Genomic DNA, 22,797 nt, shown 5'->3' with positions numbered 1-22,797 from the left:
TCCAAAAATAGTGGCCAAGGTTGTCAAAATCTAGTTTTTACGTTAACTCGTTTTAGCTATGTGGAATCGAAACGTAGACGCAACTCGTAAACTGTGTTTACCTCATTAAAATAAAGTCTTAATTGCATATTTGGTCCTTATGTTTATTTTAGGTTTCAATGAGATGAGCGATTTAATTGCATATTTTCTCATTGCGGGAGCGGTTTGGGCGGTTGTTTGACTTGGCAGAAAACAAATCGGCTTTAGTGGCTGAGATGTTTATGCAGGGTTGGGGGATTGGAGGAGCGGCGTGGGTGTGGCGGCGTCAGTTGAGGGCGTGGGAGGAGGAGTTGCTGGGGGAGTGTCAGTCTTTACTTCTTACCCTCTTTTTGCAGGACCATGTTCCAGATAGGTGGAAGTGGCAGTCTGACCTGGATGACGTTTAAACTGTTCGGGGTGCATATCAGCTGTTGACGACACAGGATGCAATTACTTTGGATGATGCGTCAGGTCTTATTTGGCATCGTCAGGTTCCTTTGAAGGTTTCCATCTGCGCCTGACGACTCTTGCGGGACAGGTTACCTACCAAAGCAAACATGGTTACTCGAGGGATTTTATCTGAGGCGGCCCATCATTGTGTTTCTAGATGCGGAGAGGTTGAGACGGCTCAGCACCTGTTCCTTTCTTGCAGTACCTTTGGTGTTCTTTGGTCTCTTGTTAGCTCTTGGATTGGCTCTTCTTTGGTGACAGCTCAGACTATTCCAGATCATTTTGTTCAGTTTACATACTCAGCAGGTGGTCTTCGAGCACGACGTTCTTTCATGCAGCTTATATGGCTGGCTTGTGTGTGGGTTATGTGGACCGAAAGAAATTACAGTTTATTCAGAGGCTCAGCAAACACAGTGCATCATATGTTGGACAAGATCAAGACTTTTTCTTTTAGGTGGTTGAATGCGACGAGTAGTACTTTAGCTTTGAACTGTCATAGTTGGTGGTCTAGTCCTATGCTTTGTTTGGGCTTTGTATAGTTTCTTTTGGTCCTTGTATTTTGACTTTTTTGTAACCTTACTTAGTCTTCCTTGGTACGTCTTGTGCTGAGTAGACTTTTGTTTATATAAAGATCTCATTTTGGCTTGTTCAAAAAAAAATTTGGTTTCTATTTTAAAATAAAAGACCAATCTACAAAATAATTAAAATAGGGACCGAAACTGCAATTAATCATTTTTATAAAGCGCCGAATATAAATTCTTGTGATTGAACTCCCGCGGCTGCAGGGGCAAAAGAAAACAAGTAGCACTGTCAAATTCAAATATCTAAAACCGACCAAAAACAACGAACGCATCAAACAGACAAACGAATCCTTCATCCACCACAAACAAATCACAAAAACCTTACACTCATTCACAACATTTTCCTCTGTAGCTATCTATCAAGTAAGAAATAGATGCACAAATCACTTAGAACAAAATGTAATACTCTCATAATTCACTCTCAAAATTCCCAATTCTTCAAACCCCATCATGTCTTCCACAATCCCAAACTTACTCATTCTCATTCCAATGCCCACGTGGCATTCGAAACGGTTACAACAAACTCAACTAATTCTCTCATTTCAACTTATTCCCGCCAAGGCTTATTCCAGAAAGTTCTTCAAACTTACACCTCATTAATAAACTCATCTCAACAACCAAATCATACAATTTTATCAACCACATTGTTATCATGTACAAAACTCGAAAACCTCGAGTTTGGGAAGTTACTTCATAGTTCTATAATTAAAAATGGTTTCGAATTGGATTCGTTAATTCAACGTAACCTTATTCATTTTTACGCCAAATGTAAATGTTTGAGTTCCGCTCGAACATTGTTTGATTCTGCGTTGGCTGTAGATTCGTTATTATTACAATTTGACACGGCTTCGTTGACTGCTTTTATTAGTGGTTATGTTCGTGTTGGTTTGTATGAAGACGCACTCCATGTGTTTGATAAAATGCGGAGTGGTTTTGTTTTAGATGAATTGGCGTTTGTTACTGTTTTGAATGCTTGTGTTGCGTTAGGGAAGTTGGATTATGCGTGTAAATTGTTTGATGAGATGGAGATGGATAGTTGTAGTAATGTTGTTGTGTGGAATGTTATGATTTCTGGTCATGGTAAGAGAGGTTTTTATAAAGAGGCTGTGGAGTTTTATCGTGAAATGAGGAAGAATGATGTGGAGTCGTCGAGGTCTACGCTTGCGAGTGTTTTGAGTGCAATTGCTGGTTTGGGTGATTTGGGTTATGGTTTGTTAGTTCATGGAGAGGCTGTTAAACTAGGTTTTGAGTCAAGTGTTTATGTGGCGAGTTCTTTGATTAATATGTATGGCAAATGTGAAATGTTATGTGATGCAAAGAAAGTGTTTGATGTTGTGTGTGAACGAAATGTTGTTATGTGGAATACCATTCTCGGAGTTTATGCGCAGAATGGTTGTTTAATTGGTGTGATGAAGTTGTTTTCTGAAATGATGGAGTGTGGAAATGAGCCGGATGAGTTTACGTACTCTAGCATTTTGAGTTCATGCGCCTGCTTTGAATTTTTGGATATCGGTCGCCAGTTGCATTCAACTATTATCAAGAAAAGGTTTACGGATAATTTATGCGTGAACAATGCATTGGTTGATATGTATGCTAAGGCTGGAGCTTTGAAGGAAGCCAGGAAACAATTTGAGCGCATGAAATATCGAGACAATATTTCGTGGAATGCCATTCTTGTTGGATACGTGCAAGAAGAAGAGGAAACTGATGCTTTTGACATGTTTCGGAGAATGACTCAAAATGGCATAGTACCGGACGAGGTATCTATGGCAAGCATTCTTAGTGCTTGTGGAAATATTAAGGCACTAGAAGCAGGAACGCAATTCCATAGCCTTTCAGTTAAGTTGGGTTTAATGACAAACCTTTTTGCCGGAAGCTCTCTTATTGACATGTATTCCAAGTGCGGGGTAATTGAAGATGCACGTAAAGTTTATTCTAGCATGCCCGAGTGGAGTGTAGTTTCCATGAATGCTCTGATTGCAGGATATGCTCTAAAAGATACAAAAGAAGCGATTAATCTTCTGCATGAGATGCAGATATTGGGAATGAAACCATCTGAAATCACATTTGCAAGCCTTATAGATTGTTGTAAGGATCCTTGTAAGGTAATTTTAGGGATGCAGATCCATTGTGCTATATTAAAGAGTGGTCTTTTATGTGGTAGTGAATTCTTAGGTACCTCTTTGTTGGGCATGTATATGGACTCACAGAGGATGACAGAAGCAAATGTTCTTTTCTCGGAGTTATCTAACCTTAAAAGCCTTGTCCTATGGACGGCTTTAATTTCTGGACATACTCAAAATGATTGCACTGATGAGGCCTTAAAGTTGTACCGAGAAATGCGTAACAACAATATCTTACCAGACCAAGCAACATTTGTTACCGTTCTGCGAGCCTGTGCGCTCTTATCCTCACTGCAAGATGGTAAAGAGATTCATTCTCTGATTTTCCACACTGGTTTTGACTTAGATGAATTGACCAGCAGTGCCCTTGTAGATATGTATGCTAAATGTGGAGATGTAGAAAATGCTGCTAAAGTTTTTGAGGAATTGGCAATAAAAAAGGACACAATTTCTTGGAATTCAATGATAGTTGGGTTTGCGAAAAATGGTTATGCAGAAAGGGCACTGAAGGTCTTTGATGAGATGAATCAATCATCTGTTACGCCGGATGATGTCACATTCCTTGGAGTGCTCACTGCCTGTAGCCATGCAGGATTGGTTTCTGAGGGTCGACGAATTTTCGACAACATGGTAAACTATTATGGCATTCAGCCGAGAGTAGATCACTATGCTTGCATGGTTGATCTTCTTGGTCGATGGGGTTTTCTCAAAGAAGCTGAAGAGTTCATCGATGGACTAGATGTTGAACCCAATGCTATGATTTGGGCCAATTTATTAGGTGCTTGCAGAATACACGGGGATGAAAAAAGGGGACAGAGAGCAGCCGAAAAACTTATTGAGTTAGAACCGCAAAATTCTTCTCCATATGTACTTCTTTCTAATATGTATTCTGCATTAGGACATTGGGATGAAGCTAGATCTTTGAGGAGAACAATGGTACAGAAAGAGATCCAAAAGATGCCTGGGTGTAGTTGGATTGTAGTGGGGCAAAAGACAAACTCATTTGTCGCAGGTGATATATCGCATCCTAGTTCTGATGAAATTTCGCATGCTTTGAAGCATCTGACATCACTAATGAGAGACAATAGTTTGCAGGAAGATGGAATTTCCCAGGCCAGTTAAATTTAGTTGCTCAAAAAAGTGGGAAAAGATGGAAATAAATTATTCTTTATTTTATTTTTAAAATGTTTCTTATTGTTTCTGGAAAGGGAAAGAAAAAATGAATGATCATTTCCAAAGGTTGAATATAATGTATTCTTATTGCTTTTTGGTAAACTGGTAGCAATATTATTTTCATTCTGTGATGCTTCGTGAATGATTTCATCACTCTATGGATATTTATTGCTGTGAACTTGATATCATCGAACTGAAAACTGATGAAAATACCAAAAGAATGCTCTCACATGGCATTGATATTTCTACTAGAATATAAATTGATGCTGTTGCATAATGAATTACAAAATTTACAACTAGTGGGGAACTTGAAAGTCATTCTTTTTAAACATTTGTGTTGCAGTACTGTCTTGTGCTCTAAAATTGTTGTTTTAACATCTACTATTAAGAAAGAAAAGTTGCACTCTCTTTGTCCTACATGTTTCCATTCTTCTTCTCCTTTTCGTTGCTCTTATTGGAACAGCAGATTCAGTTGCAGCTTTGCTTGGACCGGTTTCTTTCAGACTCATGAGGTCAGCTTCTTTCTCTAAAATGCCTTCATTTATGCTATGTTAAACTTTACAATCTTCGGTTGCTTCTTGCATAATATTTTACATTGGTTATTCGACTCATGTCCATTTCATAACAAACTAATGTTGATTCTGATTGAGAAGTTTAAAAAAGCCCTATTGCCCTTTTATTTCTGTTATGTGCTTGATGAGGCAAAACATTGCCCTGTCATGCGAAAATTACTATAGCAGTGACCAAGTGGGGAGGCCATATCTCTATTCTTCCTTCTTTGATGGTCTTGTGCCTAAAACAGATCACTGTGGCCAACGAGGCCATATCGCTATTTTTCTTCTTCTTTAGATTTATAAGTTGTGGAGTAGGCTGTGTCTATATTTTCAGATCTGCCTAGAAAGTCTTCATTTACGTTTACCATATGGTTTGAGCCGTGGCTAGCATTTTACAACTTCATAATGATGCAATTACAAGGATATGTCCTGTCATTCTCTTTCAGAGTTATACTTTTTTAAAATTATATTTTTTGATCAATAGAAATCAAATTCAGTATTCAAAGTGTACAAGACCCAAACACCGCATACCAACTATTTAGAATGTAAAAAACAAAAACTTATGATAAAATTATGAAGTTTTAAAATAATTAATGTTTATTTACATAAGGTGGAATTTATTGATTACTTCAAATCCCCCAACCTCACAATCTATTTGAGTTAACCACGAGCTAGTATTACAAAAAATGTTTATACACACAAACACTTAATACAATTTTTTTTTTTTGAATTTCATTGTTGCATAAAAATAGATGTATATATATACAAAGAATTTTGCGTATAAATTTAAAATATTATATTCATTTAAAAAACTAGATTAATAAGTTAAAGGTAATTTGTTGTGTTGTTTTTAATTCTGACTTAAACTTTTCTTAAGCAAAATTCTTTAATTTTTTTATTTTTTTTAAAAACAATACATTACAAACGTAAACCACACTCTATATAATTTTAAAATTAGTATTAAAAAAAAGCTAAGAAAATCAAAGTCCAGAGAAACCATAGATCAAAATTGTTGGCATATATATATATATATATATATATATATATGATAATTAACCAATAATAATAGTAGTATTTTATAAAAAAATAAAATAATAATAGCAGTATATAACTTTTCACTATTTTGATCTAAAAGTAGTCAAACAATACGTGTGCATTTTGTACATAACTATAGGAGTTAGAATGTCAAAAATAGGGAGTTCTAAATAATATACACAAGTTTTAGTTACATGAATATCGTATCTCAAATCTCAGCAGAGGGACTAAAAACACAGCAAAAGGTATCCACTGATGATAGGACACCTCAAATTACTCTTGCTGAATGTAATAACAATATAACCTATGCAACAATCAACAATTTTTTACTTTATTTGCTGAATTTTATGACTTGAGCCATTCCTTGTGATCTTGGTATTCCATTATACATTTGCCTCTTGGTAAGGTTCCTTCATTTTTCATTTTTATTTTGTAGCATATCTGTTTCATTTTTTTATTTTTATTGAATGCATGTGTTTCTTCATATTGCAACATTTACATATATTTTAATGAATTTAATTTTGATAGAATGTGATCGTAAAAGGTTTTACACCATCAAAAAGTTACAATTGATTATAGATGTAAGTTATAATTAAAGTTAAGCGTTTCAATGATTCGATGATTATGATATGTTGATAGTGTAAAAAATCTTTAAATGGATAGTATATATTGTCCCATCTTCATAACAAATGTATGAATTGTTTAAATCGTATTAGAGGCATTCGTTTCAAAGTTTCTTATATTCTTAGGGAGGGTAATGACTGTGTTGATAAATTGCCTAATAGGGGATTTCAGCTTGTTGGGTTTAACACTTTAACTGATGGAATTATTTGCCAATTTTATCGGGATGATATTTATCGTGATAGGTTTGGCCTCCCTAATTAGCAGAGGTGAATCCTTTAAATGAATCTCAATTATTTTGAGATTAGTCTCGATAGTTTCATGTCAATATGGTAATGTTTCTAACTAGATGGCATACATTATCATCACCAAATAAAAAGAAGCCAAATTTCAATGATTTTCGAAACTCCATATCAAAAACTAATTACAAATTTGTTGGTGTCATGCAAAGCAGGAACACTGATACATATTAACATAACTTGGACTGCAAGTCACAACAGAAAAGTGAGGATGGCAGACTTGGAAAACATGCTTCTAGAGGCAGCCGGTAGGAAGAATTCTCCGGTTAGAAAGCGACAAAAGATTCGAAACACAAGAACAAAACACGAGGATGCAGCGTTCTCTGATGATGAAAGTGATTCCAAAGAGGAAGACTCTGATAAAGGTGTTGGTAATGTAAACAAAAGGTCAACAACAACAAGTGCATCCAATGTTCCATTGAAGAAGAGGTTTGAATTGGAAACCACCAAAAGAAGTAATAAAAATAATAATGTTGGTGATGAAGGTAAAAGCCAAGGAAAAGAACGTGAATCGAAGGATCATGAAAATGGTATTAGAGAAGATGATAGCAGTGAAGAATCTGATGATATTGGTAGAAATATTTACAAGAATGAAGATGACAAAAAAAGGCTTACTAAGATGACAGAACTCGAAAGAGAAATGATTTTGTCTGAAAGAGCAACGAAGAAAGGCGACAAAGAGTTAAAAGAGAAAATGATCATGAAAATGAATAGAGAAAAGAATAAAACAATTGCAAAAGCTTCTAGTTCTAATAATAAACCACCACCTCTTCCTTCATCTACCAAGATTCGTTCGTCTGCTAGAAACGCCGAGAAAACAGCTGCAAAAGGCGATGTATTAAGCGAACTGCGTGCTAAAAGGATGAAGCAACAAAGCGTGGAGAATCATGGAAAATCAGAAAAGAAGAAGAAAAAGACAGAAGTTTTGGAAAATAATCCAAGTAGCTCAAGTGAAAGTGAGAGTGTTGTGAGATCTGAAAGCGAAAAAGAATCTTCTTCTTCGGATGATGATGGTGAATTAGTTGACAGTGATGATGATAAGAACATCGATGATTTAGATAAACCAACATTTGAGGATATAAAGGAAATTACTATAAGGAGATCAAGGCTTGTTAAATGGTTAAATGAACCATTTTTTGAGGAACTAATGGTTGGTTGTTTTGTGAGAATTGGTATAGGAAAATCAGAGAATGTACCTGTTTATAGACTCTGCATGGTTCAAAAGGTTGAAAGTGGTGATCCTAATAAACACTACAAGGTAGAAAATAGAGTGACACATAAGTACTTAATTTGTGTTTGGGGAAGTGAAAGTTCTGCTGCTAAATTTCAAGTGGCTGTAGTTTCTGATTCTACACCATTAGAGAAAGAATTCAAACAATGGCTTAGAGAAGTTGAGAGAACATGTAGCTATAGACCAAGCAAGGTAAATGTAAAGGAAAAGAAGGAAGCTATAAAAAGAACAAACACATATGTTTACTCGGCCGCTACGGTGAAACAAATGTTGGAGGAGAAGAAAACTGCACCGTCTAGGCCGTTGAATATTGCAGTAGAAAAGGATAGGCTGAAGAGGGAGTTCGAGGTTGCGGAAAGCAAAAACGACGAGGCATGGATGGAGAGGATTCAAACAAAGTTATCGGAATTAGAAGCGTTGCGTCGTGCGAGAGAGAACAATGTTAAGGCTATTAGGCTTGATGAGATGAACAGAAAGAATCGTGTTGAGAATTATAAAAATTTGTCCGAGCATAGAAATATGAACGCGAATTTGAAAGCGGGCGAGGAAGGGTATGATCCTTTTTCTAGAAGGTGGACAAGGTCAAGAAACTACTATAATGAAGATCAAGGAAAAGAGAATAAAGAAGGTAAAGGAGAAAAAGATGAACAAAAAATTGTTGGTGTTGAGGCTACAAAAGAATCATTGAAAGAAGCTGCTGATGCAGGGAAGTTGATTGATACTACTGCTCCTGTGGATGTTGGAACAGAATCAAATATGTTGCATGATTTTGAGGTATCAATTTCATTGGCTGAACTTAAGAAATTTGGTAAAGGACAAGAACAAAGAAGAGATGTGTTTTTTGCAAGGAAACAAAAGATAGAAGCAACGGTTGGTTACCAAGTACCTGAAAATGATGGGAGAAAGCATCCTCTTACATTAACAATTAGTGACTATAAGAGAAGAATGGGGCTTCTTTGACTCAAAAGTTTGATTCTTTTATTTTCTTTTGGTGTTAACCCTCATGTTCCAAGGGGAGGGGCCCCGATAATTCAGTGTTCGGCCGCGAGGTAAGTAAAGTTTGATCAAGAATTGTTTTCACTAGGAATCGAACTCGGGTTCTCCCGAACAATTCATCATAAGGAGAACTCAAAAGTTTATTCTATGAATTATTAGTGGTGATTTAATTTCATTTATTTTATTGTCGTTACTAGTTGTTTGTAAAATTTACATGCTCTTACCTCTTCTAGTGGTTGAGAATTTGTGACCATGGTTTTAAATTACGAATATAATTGCAGTTGCATGTCGTTGCAGAGACTTTTAAAAAAAAATTATATTGCAATTGACCACATTTAGAATATTGTATTTGATCAATGGCAAAGTTTTAGTATGAACTAGAAACTCATTCTTCATGATGAGGGCGCGTTTCATCAATCTTGACCAGCATGGTAATTGCGACCATCAAGAGGAGGGGAAAGAATTGCAACTGGTTTCTCATTCAGATGAATGCAATAAGATATTGAATTGTTTTGAGCAGGATCGGCCAAAGGTGGTCGTGCAACTATCGGCGGCATGATACGAAAGTGAACGACGAGGCTCCAAAGAGGAGCTCTAGCTCAAGGAATGCCTAAAAAAGTACAAACATAGTCCTATGAAAATAACACGAAGGTTAATTGGCCACAATACCTATACAATACTTAGGATTGGACAACCAAAAATATAAATCAAAACAAAATCATTTTATTTTCTGGCCTTAAACCACCACCACAAGTAGGGGTGTGCATGGTTTAAAAACCACACCACACCAAACCATATTTATGGTTCTGGTTTATATCCAAAACCATTTTAATGAAAAATTGGTTATTTTGCAAAACTAATTTGGATATGGTTTATAATTGGTTCGGAACCAATTTATAACCGGTTTATAATAAAAAATAGGTTACTTATTTATAACCGATTCATCTTAAATTTTATTTTATTTTTTATTTTTTTTTAAAAATGCATTATTATAACTTTTAATTCCTATATATTTAAACTTTTTTTTTACAATAATTAAGCCAATATTTTTTTTGTTTAATTGATTAAAAGAACATATTTAATAATTATTGTTTATAGAAAAAACATAATTTTTCTTTAATTTTATGAATTATTGGTTTATAATGAATTCATAAGAGTTTTTTTTCTAAGCCCAACAAATTTCAAACTAAGCCCAAAAAAACAGATTTTTTTAAGCCCAAAATAATTAAAATATAGATTTTTTTTAAAAAAAAAAATCATCAAAAATCTGTTTTTTATAATTATTTTTAAAATAAATAAATTTTGTTAAATAAAAAATAATTAAATATTAAAGGGTGGTTGACGGTGGCCGGCCGCCGGAGCGCCACCGCCAACCACCGCGCCGGTCGCCGGAGCGCCGCCGTCAACCACCGTGCCGTCCGCCGGTCACCGCCGGAAAATCGCCGGTCGCCACCGTCCGCCGCCGGAGCTCCGCCGTGCCGGCCGCCGGTGGTCCGGCGTTGACCGCCGCGTTGACCAATTCCTCCACCACCTTATTAATTATTTATTTATTAAATTATATAATTAATTGAATTTGGAATTTTTTTTTTTTAAAAAAAAAACTATTGGGCTTTTTCCTTATTGGGCCTCAATTTAAAAACCAATTTTAAACCAATTATAAAAAATTGGATAGGGTTTAGAATTGGTTTTTTTGTATTGGATTGGTTTGGTTTTTTTTTAAAATGGATTTGGTTATTAATTTTGGATATGGTTTGGTTAATGATTTGGTTAAGGTTACTTGGATTTTTTGCACACCCCTAACCACAAGTGTGTTTTGATATTATAGACCAATGAATCAACTGAAAATGCTTTGTTGTGAAAAACACAATTATTACGATCTTTCCAACTTGCTACCCATATTACTTGAAGGCAATTCCTGGATGGTTTGCAGAAGTTATGCTCCCCACAAAACTGAGATGCCAAAACTATAGCATTGTCAGGAAGAACGCACGAAATCCTTAACCAAGAAATAATACCATACCAAACCGCACTAGAGAGCGGACACTTCAAGAATAAATGTTGAAAATTCTCTACGGTGTTACATCCGACCGGACCAAAAAAAGAGTCGTTACAAAGGCACTTATGAGCAAATAAGTTATATTTCGTAGGTAACCTGTCGCTCAGAAGACGTCATGCAAAAGTAGACACTTTCGTTGGAGCTAGCTTGTTCCAAATGAGGTCACCATGAATGTTCCTCTCAGTCTCATTTGAACCAGTTAGGGACAAGATATATGTGCCATGTACTGTGTACCCTTCCTCAGGATCTGACAACCATTCCCACTCATCAACATTCTCTATAAATCATTAGTGTGTAATATTGCGTTCTCTTTCTATCTCTCTTTCTCTCTCTCTCTCTAAATCTTAATGAACAAAACATGATTACCACAATGGCCGCGACGAGGAGGTTTGATTCTCTCTCTAAATGTTAATGGACAAAACATGATTACCACAATTTTTTATACTTATTTTGTTTCATTGTAATAAATTGTTTCGGACAAAATAATATTTTTTTATTAAATAAGTAGTATTTTATAATAATTATTTCTCACTATAATTAAATATGAGACATATTCAACAATGTTTCTCATAAAAAATAATACAACATTGTTGAAAAAAATGGCTTTGAAAGGTGCAGCTATCATTCTTGTCTTCGTTTGTGGTAAATCTTGAATCAATTCTGGTTCTTCCTCTAATTTTTTTTAAAAATATTTATTATACTTTTTTTTTTATGGAAATCTATTATTTATACTCTACTTTGTTTAGTTTAATCAAGACCGAGAATACCAGAGAAAATTCCTGAGTCCGCCATTGCTGATATGGAATTAAATATTCACTTAAATATTTGTATCCAAACTCTCTTCATTGTCATCTGTAGTTATAAATCCTCCGACAAAAGAGAGTTGCTTTATTTTCACTCGCAAGTTTAATTTTGTTGTTATTGTTGTAATCTATTTAAAATATGCTCAAGATAAAGCCTAAACTTCGATGAGATATTCACTTGAGTGTAAGAACATAACGGTTTTATTTTAATAGTTTAAGTTATAATTCGTTAATTATACCCTTTCTCAATAATTTCACTTCACATTTTTCATAAAATTTAATGAGAGAAAAAATTGTATTAATTATCAATCATTAGTTGGTCTATTGGTGGTTGGCGCTGAATTTGATAGGGAGTATCACAGTTCGATCCTCGCATCTGCGACCGAGAGAGGACTGGAACCACTTGATGCCAAAACTGATCCCAAATGATATTAGAGGTCTAGTGGGCAAGATATTGATGGTGAAAACCAAAAAAGAAAAAAGAAAAAGAAAAGTGTGTATATACTAAATTTATTTAGAAAGATAAAGTAAATGATGGATTAAATTAAATGAAGGTAGAATTTGAAAAAGAATACATCAGTCCCACTATCTTGCTTGAAATTGTTTATGCTAAAACGATATTTAATAAGAAACGGATGAAGTGGTTGTTTGCAATTGTTTGCTTTAATTGCAAACAATAACATTTTTTTTTTGTCAAGTAGTCTAGTGACTAAAGTCTCAATATGATCAAATTATAACATTTTTTGTCTAACTATATCCCGTTGCTACCCTTTCAGCGCGTTTAAATGTTCATCTTCCCGCGTGAGGGTGATCAGCGTTCTCGTTCAATAAAATTATTGTCTAACTATTTTGTTTTTTTATCTAGGTGCAATTCTTTTGGGAGGTAATATGGATATTGTTGATGCAGAAGGAAAATTTTGCCCAGAGGTGTGCTATTTTCCAGAATATATGCTATGCCCACCAAGTAGAACACCCCTCAAACCACCATGCAACTGTTGCTTTGCACCAAGTGGCTGCTCACTTTACAGAATCGATGGAAGTTTAATTTGTAGAGCTGAATAGCTGATCATCCTTAATGAAACATTGATGTGATGTGAATAAGTTATAATATAAGCGGTGGCGGAGCTAGCCCGAAAAATTGGGGCGGGCCGCTACAAATATAAATCGAATATGCAAAAGAAATTACTAAAAAAAAAGACATATCATATTGAGAGTCTGTCTAGTATGGATATCTCAAAAATAGTTAAAAGGTGGACCATTAACATGTTTATTAAATAAATTTTAAAAATATATTATGAAATATATTTTATGTCAAATGTGTAAACTTCATACTTTTTAATTAGTTTTTGTATTTGTGTTTATAATATTATGCATCTCTCTCTCTAACAAAAATTTAAATTTTTTTAACAAAAGATTGATCAAACATGAATTTTTATGCACAAACTCTATTTTAAATAAAAATTTGAGTACTTTTTTCTCCAAAAAAATATACTTGAATACTTCGACAAAATAAATTACACATTTTAAGACATCTATAAATTATTAAACAATAAAAAATTAGAAGGGATGCTTAAAAAAATAAATTAAAGAATTCTGTTAAAGTAAAAATAGTATACCTGTTAAAGAATAGCGGGGGTTAGAAACCCCCGTAAAATGAAAACCTGTTAAAGAATACTGGATTTTATGGTTTGAAACCCCCGCAAAACAAAATTTAACAAACTACACAGACTATTTAGCGGGGGTTTACAACCGCCGCTAAATAGTATACCTATGAAAAAATATTAAAAATTCTGGGGCGGGCCATGGCCCTGTCCAGCCCATGAAGGGCTCCGCCCCTTATATAAGTTGTACTATATGAAAAAATACAACAGCTACAAGTTTCATCTTCATGTTTTATTTCTTTAATATTTCATTCTTTTTTGGTTCAATCATTGAATACAAATTAAACCTGGTGCTTGCTACAGGAAAGAAGTCATAAAACAAGGCCAACAAAAATATAAATACACAACCGAATAGTGTTTAGATGAGATAGTAAATGTTAAAATATAAATACATAATCCAATAGTGTTTAGATGAGATAGTAAATTGTTTTCTAACTTAATTGATAATGCCTACGATTCAAAAGTTTGGTCATGCAGCGGTGTTAAAAATATGCCTACGATCCAAAATGCCTATCATGAAATATCTTGACAGACTCTGATCCCAAAGACAATTACCAAGGCACGTTACGTCCAAAACACATTCCCATTAATTGTCTACCTCTTTTCGGTGTACTGCCAGTCTCAAAGAAGAACAAGTGAGCTCTCTCACTAAGAAGTGCCGCCAAAACTAGACAATATATGTAGACGGTAGACCCACAAAAATGATGCCGCCTCATCCAAAATAGTGTGTGGACCCTCTTACACGAGACTAAGAACGATTATATGACGACATTACTTGTATTGTATCTGGCCTCCGATGGTTTCTCTCCTAACCCTCCTCAATTTTTTTCTACCTCCTGAATTTCCGTTTTTGTCCTTGAGGTACTGCGGTTTATACGAACCGAAATAATATGACATGCTGATAAATTTCGGTAACCACTTACCGAAATCTGGGACATTTCGGTTCGCAGGTACCAAAACAATTATTTCGGTAAACTGCTACCGAAAATGGCCTAATTCCAGCGACCAACGTACCGAAATCTATCACATTTCGGTTCGCAGGTACCGAACAAGCTGACGTTCGTTTTCTGTGTACCGAAAACGCTAATGTTCGGTTCGCAGTTACCGAAATGGTCTAATATTTGGCTTCGGTAAATATAAACCGAAGTTTTTTGGCAAAAACGTTTCAAACCGCAAGGAGCAAAATTGGATTTTTGCGGGGTATAAAAGAAATGAGGGGGGTCGGGAGAGAAAACATCCTGGCCTCCGGCTAAAGGCTCGGAGGAAAACTGTTTTGAATTGGTCCAAAGTCCAATATTGCTCTGGACCGGGTCACACTAGTCTATAGATCTACGGCAGACCATCGTATAGACATGCCCTAGAGGTGTGCTAGAATAATTCCGACGGACCATTATTTTTTGCAATTTTCAAGATTTGAAATGATATTTTTTTATTGATTCAAAAATAAAAAAATGATTTTTTTATAAAAGGTTAATGCATAAATATTTTTTTTACATAGTGTATTAGTTTTATATTTATTTTATAAAACATTAGTGTGCATAGGCATCACATGATAACTATGACATCTAAACTATGTTGGCACTTGACACCCCATAATCATCACCTATAATTTGCATCACCTAATAAATTTATTAAAAAAAAAGGAAAAACAGACAAACTTGGGGGACTAGACCAAAACCCAAGAAAACAAAATACAAGGAACCTATCACTGCCTCATTAAAAACCTTTCCTAGACAACCCCAAGAGATAAAATCAAGGAAAAGGGAAAAAGAGTACAATATATTTAATGAAATCTAAAAGTTGGAAGACTCATTAAATTATTATAGTGTATTAGTTTTAATTAAGCTCATTAATCAGTTGATATGACTTTGGCTTCATATATATTATTTTTTTTATCATATTTTATTGTTCAACAAATGAAAATCTTATCTTCATCATCATCATCGTATATTTTTTATTCAATAATCAACACAAGAAAGATTATCCATAAAAAAATAATCAACAAATGATTTCCTTTCATACATGTATGTTATTAATATTATCTTCTTATGCTATAAATATATGAGACATAAGTTTCACAAGTTTTGCAAACAAAAATGGCTTTAAAGATTGGGACTATTCTTCTTGTCATTAAGCTTTGTAAATGAGTTTTTTTTTTTTTTATCTACATTCCCTCTATCACTCTCTTGTGCTGGACCAATCTCGCAGTTTCTATGAACAAAGATATCTTTGGAGACTATTTAATTGTAATTTAATTGATTTAGAAAATGTCAACAAAAAAAGTCACATTATAGACTAATTTAAATTGAATCGTGTGAATCCGATTGAGTGTAGAGTACTCTTACACGAAACTATAGCTTAAAAGAATTTATTAGACGAAATCAATTTTCTTAGCACTCTTGACCAAGCTAAGTATAATCGGTTTTTATTTTATTTTTTATTTTTTTAGATATTAATATCCAAAGAATGACGTATAAACACCAATGGCTTGATTTAGTGGTAAAAAAACATGTCTTGAATTTGAGAGGTCCTGAATTCGAGTCCCATTAGTACTTTTAGAGAAAGATAAATGTAATTATTTTTGTAAGTACTCTAAAAATCCGAAAATTTTTTTAACCTTAAACTAAGGCAACATCGCCAAGACGAATTAATTCAAGTAGTAAAAGTTATAGATATATGTGTCACGGTTAGACATGACATATATAATTATATAAGTTCACAAGGTAGACTAGAACATAATGAAAAGCTAGCTACATTTTCTATAAAACTTTGAAACCAGGGTTTCTAAATTAGAAAGGGAAATAACAATAGAAAAACTATCTAAGAAAATTAAAAACAATTGTAAAATTGTTATTTGAGCCACTTTAATTAATAATAGTTATCATTCGTTCTACAATTTTATTTTAAATATTTTTAAAAAAAAGAGATGTTGAAATAAGGTAAAATATAATAGTTTACTATATATATATATATATTTTTTTTTTTGGGTTACCATGATATTAATACGAAGTTTCCACTGATGTTAGCGATGACTAATCTCTGTCGGGAAACCTTCGAATCACACAAGGTGGGTTCGAATATCTTCGTCATCATGCACACCCTTAAATGCTTGTGATTAATTAGTTTAGACTTCAGATTTTTGTTAGAAAAAATAAATAATCAAATACACATGATTCCTTTCATATATGTATGTTATTATTTTATTTCTTGTAAAATAAAAAATGTATGTTATTATTTTTTTTATTCATGCTATAAATATGAGACATAAGTTTCATCAGTGTTGCAAAGAAATATGGCTTTAAAGGTTGAGACTATCCTTCTTGTCTTCATTTGTGGTAAATCTTAACTATCTAATCTCTTCCTTATAACAATTTTTTTTGTCTCTTCTTATTTTAAGTAGTTTTTAGCAATTTATTGTAAAATTTGTTATAGAGATAAAAATATAGTAACCGTGCTTAAGATTGAGACTACCTTATGCCCCAAATTTAATGGGAGTACTAAATTGATCACAAGTTTATTTTGTTAGTTTCTAATATTCTTTATCCTTATTGGCATACACGAGGTGTTTGTTCAAGGTTAAGAGTCTTATAATTTTAAGGTGTTGAATTAAAATCTCTTAAGGGATCCTTAAATTTGAGACGATTGGATCTTTTAAGTCCTTCCCCATAGAGGTGGGTTACAGATGATTTCTCTTCCGACCCCCGTATTTCTTTTCTATTTCTTGAATTTCCATTTTTGCCTTTGGGGTACTGTGGTTTATACGAACCGAATTTTTTTGTCATGCTAAAAAATTTCGGTTTATATAAACCGAAATATTGTGTTCCAATTTTTTTCCAGATTTCATGCATAAATTCTGCATGAGACCCTCAAATTACACAATTTATTTGAAATACTAAACGATGTCCGGTTTGAGTAAACGATCACTCGTTGGAAAGCTTAGGGTGTCAAGAATACAAATATAAATTTTGTTTTGAGGGTTAACTATCCAATTGGTCCAGTTTGACCAAATAATGGGTACTAGTACAGAAACAGAGCAGAAACTTTTCTCAAAATTACTGGTAGATTTTCTCATACTATACTTAATGAAATTTAACAATTCCGGTGTCAATCTTGTAGTAAATTTTGTCTTCTTTACACTAGATTAAAAATCATTAGCATACGACTTATATTCAGAGAGATATGTTAAATTTACCACAGGTAGCTCTACACGAATTTTCACATAAATTTTTCTTCTTTTTGGGGGGTATATGTTATTTCGGTTTATATAAACCGAATTTTTTTTCCATGTTTAAAAACTTCGGTTCGTAAAAACCGAAGTTTGTTGGCAAAATTTTTTCAAACCACAAGGGACAAAATGAGATTTTTGGGGGTAGAAAAGAAATGAGGGGGGTCGGGAGAGAAGAGTTCTTACATAAAAAAACGACTAAATTAACCAATTTCGATCGACCCAATTTGACAAATTGAATTGGATAAATAGTTATGAATGCTTTGGAAAATTATTAAATTGTCTACATGACTAATAGATTTGGGTACACGAATGACTTATGAGATGTGAATCCTTTAGAAGAAATTAACTCAAAATTTAACGAAATTAACTTAAAATTTATGAAAAAATGACAAACTTATGTTGACATCAATAACATAAGAAATCAACTTAAAACTTTTTAAACATAAGGGACAAGTTGAAACATAAATTAAACTTATGTGCTCAAGATGAAATCCAACTTTTGGTGAAAAATTCCTTATTTGAATTCTTTTTTGCTTTCTTTCTTAATATAAAAATGGATTGATCAAATTAAAAAAATAAAAATCTAATTTAGGTGTTTATGATCCAGGTGCAATTATTTTAGGAGGCAATCTAAAAATTGTTGATGGTAAAGTTTGCCCTCTAATATGCTATGATTCAGCATACATGACCTGCCCTTCTTCAGGTGATCAACACCTCAGTCCACTGTGCAATTGTTGTCTTGCATCAACTGGTTGTACACTTTACAGTGGAGATGGAACTCCTATTTGTACTTCTAATTAAAATATTGATGTGAATTTCTTTTCACATACACAAAAATCAGTCTTCTACATGTTGTAATATATGTGTGATAAAAAATAAATTGTAATATGGAAATAAAAAAAATTAATATAAGCTTAAACTTCATGCTTTGTGTCTTTAATATTCTTTTTTTTTCTTCTTTCTAAATATATTTGTTCTTTTTTTTATTAATATATACGAGCGCTTGACATAAGATTAGAACTTACAAGAAGTGCAACATAATTTAGATGCTCTTTTTAATCCTCTTTAAGGGGTAGAGGCTCTACATCATATTCTTGAACTTACTCTCGTCTCTTTACTCTTTGTTTTACATTTAGAGACAATTGAAAGAGGAAAGAAAGATCTCCAGAACTTTCAGCGTTGGACAAAGTTTTCGGCTCAGGGAGCAGAGTTGGCAGATAAACCTATGTGATCAACTAGATTATCAGAATTTTATTCCCTTTGCAAACTATAAAATTAATACTAAAAAATTTAAAATAAATAAATAAAAATACATGTTTTGACTTTGCTACGACAAAAAATAAATAATCAACACATACATCATACATGTATGCTATTATTATTTTATGCTATAAATATGAGACATAAGTTTCACAAAGTGATGCAAAGAAACATGGCTTTGAAGATTGAGATTATCCTTCTTATCTTCGTTTGTGGTAAATCTTGAACCCATCAACTCTCTTCCTTTCAACAAAATGTTTTTGTTTCTTTTTATTCTTATATTCTTTTAATTAGTTTTAGCAATTTATAATATAATTTGTGTTTATTTATTACACTAATTTGAACCTGAGTAAGATTGAGACTACTTTTGTCCCAAACTTGATGCAAACATATGACTTGTTTATCTAGATATACTTTTTTGAGATCTGGTCAATTATTTTTTATATGGGACTCCCGCTACAAAAAACCTCGCTGTTTTATGGGGGTATTTTAAGCCATTTTGTGGGGGTTTTGACGAGAGATCCCTCATTTCAGTCATTTTTCTCTTTTCTTTCTTAATAGTCTTAATTGTATTTTCTGTACTTTTATTTTATCAAACTCATAAAAACAGTTCTCTTTTTTTTTTTTTTGATAAGCAAAGTTGAATTATAAAGGAGTACAAGGGGTACTCAAACCCTTACAATTCAAGTCAATAGATTAAATGCTTTGTAAACAAGCAATAGGATTAGTACACCAATCCGCAAAAGAAAAGGTGGACTTGCGACCAGCTCTTCCACTAAACCAAATCCACGAAATTGCCGTGATATTATCGATCAACTTAGATACATCAGCCACCTCTCCTCGAAAGATGACATTGTTCCTCAATCTCCATAAACACCAATTGGTAGTTAACCAAATCAAATGTCGAACACGATGTCCCTTCACAAGATCACCACACTTAAAAAAGTGATTTAATCCTTCCTCGCCTATGGTTATACTACAACCCAACCATTTGAAAATGGCAGACCACACCAATTGAGAAAACTTACAATGATAGAAAATATGAGAGCAATCCTCTACATGCCTAAAACAGAAGACACAGCAAGTTTCATGTGGATTTGTGATAATACCTTTAGAAGCTAATGCATCCCGCGTTGGTAATTTCTCTAATAAAAGACGCCAACCGAAAACATTCACTTTCGAAGGCACGTCATTCTTCCACAATTTTTTAACAGCTTCCAACATTGATGGATTAAGATTTTCAACCGTGACAAATTGTACCAGAAAATTGTAACAAGACTTGACCGAGAACAAACCTGCATCACCTGGAATCCATCGCCACCTGTCAGCACAATTCGGGTTCAAATTAATGTCCACCAACAGCTCCTTAAGCTTTAATAAATCAATTTCCTCCTCCTGCGTTAGAACGTCGCGCCACTCCCACTTCCACACCAAACCCTCTCTGCTGCTAGACAATCTATCGGCTATCAAAGAATTCGGGCGCAGCTCTTTTGCAAAAAGATTAGTAAATAATTCTCCTAACGGAAAATTGCCGTGCCATTGTGTATTCCAGAAACTAATGTCAGAACCATTACCCACAATACAGCTTGTATTTGAGCGAAACCAGCCGTGCATGATAGACTCCCCTACACTAGAGACATCCCTCCACCATAAAGAGGCCTTCGAACAAGATAAGTTTGCTTCACTGCTTAATAATATAGCAGGCAAACAGCCATATCTAAAGTGCAATAAATCTGCCCAAATTGCATTTTTTTCATTAATAGACCTCCATTTCCACTTACTAAGCAGAGCTATGTTAAAAAGCTCTAAATTCTTTACACCCAAACCTCCTTGTTCTTTGGCTCGACAGACTTGATCCCACTTTACCCAACACAATTTTTTATCTTCTACACCACCTCCCCATAAAAAATTCCGTTGGATCCTCACTAATTGATTAATGACACATTTTGGAGCTTTAAAAAATGAGAAAAAATACACAGGTAAACTAGCCAACAGTTCTCTTATTTTAAAATTAAATTTATTGGTCTTTGTTTTTATATTTGTTGTAATTTTGGTCTGAATCTATGTTTTTTTAAAGTATTGATTTTTGGCGTTTTAAAAGATGATTTGTTGTAATATTTAAGATTGAAAGTCACCTTTTTTAACATCAAATTGATCAAATTAAAAGGATTACAAAGTTCGGTTTTAAAATCAAGAAGACTATTTTTGTGAGTTTAATAAAATAGAAAACCAAGATTACAACAAATATAAAAATAGAAGGACTACAAAGTTCAATTTTAAAATTGAAAAACTATTATCGAAAGTTTAATAAAAAAGAAATGTTGAACCTCACGAAAATATTTGTCCCGAATATTTCATGAATGTGCGCTACCTACAAGCATAAACTTAATTTTTTTTACCATTTCTCAATTGTGCGTGTCATCCTTACGCGTGTATATTAATCTTCTTTGTATTGTTCCAATTTTATCGGATGTTCTCAAAGAGACGTTTGATTTCCATATACCTTATTACTCGTCATATCCTTTTCGGTGGACCACCAATACCATAACTTCATCTCACCAACTATTTATTAATTCATGGCAGCTGAAACCCACTTGGAATTGGTCTAGTGGTGTTGACTTGAGTCCTTAGAGTATGCTTCTCTCAAGGTCTCAAGTTTGATTCCCCCTGATGCCAATTTCGGTGGGCTAAATCCATACAGAGCAAAAAAAACTCTGATTTTAAATGAGTTTCCCGCAAGTGGGCCAAGGTGTGATTAGTTCCCTTAAATTAGTCGGTCATAAGGTCTCATACTAAGTTTTAAAACAAAAATTAAAATTCATGGCAGCTGTCATTGCCTATAAAACAAACTAAACTCACCGTGTGATTTCAACAAGTGTGATTTTTTTTTGGGACACCAAAATTTTCGAAGTTGCTTACCTTAACAAACATTTCAATTTTTCTGTACATGTGCTTACAAGTGTTTAATCAAACGGTGATAAAGCTGCATGGCTTGACAAGTGTTTACATGTGTTTGAAATGGTAGCATGATGGCGGTGGATTATAAGCTATAAGCTCATAATTTACTTAAAATATTATTTGAAAAATAAATTATAAGTTCTTTTTGAAAAATGTTTATCAAACACATTGTTTATAGTTATATAAATTTATAAGCTATAAACTATAAGCTCAAAAATAAAATAATCCGTTTGTGCAATTAATATTTTTAATATAAAATAAATTGATCAAATGTTTATGATCCAGGTACAATTATTTTAGGAGGCAATGATCTGAAAATTGTTGATGGTAAAGTTTGCCAGTTTATATGTGATTCTTCAGCTGCATATATGACTTGCCCTTCTTCAGGTGATCAACATGTCCCTCCATCATGCAATTGCTGTTTTGCATCAACTGGTTGTACAATTTACAGAGCAAATGGAACTCCTATTTGTACTGCTAAGTGAAAAATGGATGTGATGTGAATTTCTTTTCACAGACACAAAAATAAGTCATCTACATTTCAATAAGTATGTTGTAATATGTATGTGTGATAAAAAATAAAGAGAAATTTTATTTTGCTACTATTTAATATTTAGATTTTGTTCCCTATAATATTGATGTGTTGTATTATTATCAATCTCATTAATTATTCAAATTCAAATATTATAGGAGGGTAAAATTTAAAGAATTAGTTAAATATTATAGGGGAAATTCAAAGAATTATAAAAT

At 33.5% G+C, this 22,797-nt stretch overlaps 4 protein-coding genes, 1 long non-coding RNA gene and 1 other non-coding gene across 6 annotated transcripts; 5 read left to right on the top strand and 1 right to left on the bottom strand.

Moving 5' to 3' along the window:
- Window positions 1-1,423: 1,423 nt before the first annotated feature.
- On the top strand, window positions 1,424-4,294 carry LOC123924561 (pentatricopeptide repeat-containing protein At3g09040, mitochondrial). Its single transcript, XM_045977503.1, has one exon. It carries the CDS (start codon window positions 1,424-1,426, stop codon window positions 4,292-4,294), a length of 2,871 nt encoding a protein of 956 aa, XP_045833459.1.
- A 2,771-nt stretch (window positions 4,295-7,065) lies between these two features.
- LOC123924562 (protein RTF1 homolog) lies at window positions 7,066-9,293 on the top strand. The gene has a single exon (XM_045977504.1). It carries the CDS (start codon window positions 7,066-7,068, stop codon window positions 9,043-9,045), a length of 1,980 nt encoding a protein of 659 aa, XP_045833460.1. The 3' UTR covers window positions 9,046-9,293.
- A 2,443-nt stretch (window positions 9,294-11,736) lies between these two features.
- On the top strand, window positions 11,737-13,002 carry LOC123920611 (proteinase inhibitor PSI-1.2-like). Its single transcript, XM_045972903.1, has 2 exons — window positions 11,737-11,779; window positions 12,806-13,002. The coding sequence occupies exons 1-2, from the start codon at window positions 11,737-11,739 to the stop codon at window positions 13,000-13,002; spliced, it is 240 nt and encodes a 79-aa protein (XP_045828859.1).
- A 3,881-nt stretch (window positions 13,003-16,883) lies between these two features.
- On the top strand, window positions 16,884-18,769 carry LOC123920466 (proteinase inhibitor PSI-1.2-like). The gene is made up of 2 exons (XM_045972717.1): window positions 16,884-16,936; window positions 18,437-18,769. Exons 1-2 carry the CDS (start codon window positions 16,894-16,896, stop codon window positions 18,628-18,630), a joined length of 237 nt encoding a protein of 78 aa, XP_045828673.1. The 5' UTR covers window positions 16,884-16,893; the 3' UTR covers window positions 18,631-18,769.
- Window positions 18,770-19,236: 467 nt separating this feature from the next.
- LOC123920467 lies at window positions 19,237-22,663 on the top strand. Its single transcript, XR_006813674.1, has 2 exons — window positions 19,237-19,304; window positions 22,333-22,663. It is a non-coding gene; the product is annotated as an uncharacterized LOC123920467 (long non-coding RNA).
- Window positions 21,477-21,575, bottom strand: LOC123882646. The gene has a single exon (XR_006799957.1). It is a non-coding gene; the product is annotated as a U6 spliceosomal RNA (small nuclear RNA).
- Window positions 22,664-22,797: the final 134 nt, after the last annotated feature.

Source organism: Trifolium pratense, linkage group LG4 (genome assembly GCF_020283565.1).
Source record: "Trifolium pratense cultivar HEN17-A07 linkage group LG4, ARS_RC_1.1, whole genome shotgun sequence".
In the NCBI taxonomy this organism is placed as follows: Eukaryota; Viridiplantae; Streptophyta; class Magnoliopsida; order Fabales; family Fabaceae; genus Trifolium; species Trifolium pratense.
This window is presented reverse-complemented; position numbering and strand designations above follow the sequence as displayed.